General features: G+C 61.8%; 1 protein-coding gene across 1 annotated transcript; it reads right to left on the minus strand.

The window, feature by feature from the left end:
- Positions 1–261: 261 nt before the first annotated feature.
- BYSL (bystin like) lies at positions 262–1,054 on the minus strand. Its single transcript, XM_029962503.1, has 4 exons — positions 1,001–1,054; positions 760–893; positions 445–605; positions 262–368 (listed from the first exon to the last, which is right to left on the minus strand). Exons 1-4 carry the CDS (start codon positions 1,049–1,051, stop codon positions 262–264), a joined length of 453 nt encoding a protein of 150 aa, XP_029818363.1. The 5' UTR covers positions 1,052–1,054.
- Between the last annotated feature and the right edge of the window lie 6 nt (positions 1,055–1,060).

Raw genomic sequence — 1,060 nt, forward strand, 5'->3', positions numbered from 1 at the left:
AGCCACGGGGATGGAGGAGGGAGCATGGGGGGGGAGTGGGGCCAGGCAGGAGCCACAGGGACCAAGGAGAGGGTCGGGGGGCTGGGCTGGAGGCACGGGGCACCAGGCACCCGGACGCAAAGCTGAGCCTTGACTCAACCCCAGAGGGAGCTGAGTGACCCCACCACCACCTCCAAAGGGCTGGAGAGGCTGAGGGGTGGATCCAAGGTGCTTCCCAGGGTGCCTGAAGGAGAAGCTTTGCCCCACACACCCCTCAGCCCCTCACCTGGAGTGCAGGACGGGGATGGAGCACTTGGTGAGGATGCTGCCGATGATGACGGCCTCCCGCAGCGTGCACGTGCCCGACTCACACAAGGGCAGGAGGATCCCTGCGGAGGGGAGAGTCAGGCAAACCCCACCAGGCACCCAGACAAGCCCCAGATCAGCCCCTGCAGGAGCCCCTACCCTTGAACCAGGCTGCTGGTTTGAACAGGGCCTTCTTCAGAGCCATGTACAGGTGGAAGTTGAGCCGCTTGTACTCGGCGATGTCGTCCCGGACCCGCGGCAGCAGCACCAGGTTGTAGAACCTCTGGGCCATCCTCTCCTTCAGGTTGGATGAAAATATCCTGGGAACACCAAAGCATGGAGGGAGGAGGGGTGGGGAAAGGGGTGAAATAGGGAAAGGGTGGTGTTCTGCAAATCTGATTCCAGCTATGGAAAGGAAAAGCAAAATGAGTCAGGGGCTCATGTCAGAGGCTCCCTGGGGCGACCTGGCCTTACCTGGTGGCCTGGTACATGGCAGCAGCTGTCCACGCCTCTGGCTCGGTGATGTAGAGGATCTGCTCCCAGTTGGACAAGGCAGGAATGATTTTAAATGCCTTGGGGAGCTTCCCACTCCTGTATTTGGACAGCACCTTCAAAGACACGGATACAGGCCATGGCTGTGGGCACTGCCAGCAGGGCTGTCCCCTCCCTCAGCACCTCAGGGGGGTGACTGTGGGTTCAGCTGCTCTGGCCTCACCTCCCTGACCCCTCTGTAGACCTCCAGGACACGGGGATCCAGCTGGGGCATGGGGCAGCC

Source organism: Manacus vitellinus, unplaced genomic scaffold, assembly GCF_001715985.3.
Source record: "Manacus vitellinus isolate BGI_N305 unplaced genomic scaffold, ASM171598v3 scaffold_47_pilon, whole genome shotgun sequence".
Lineage (NCBI taxonomy): Eukaryota > Metazoa > Chordata > Aves > Passeriformes > Pipridae > Manacus > Manacus vitellinus.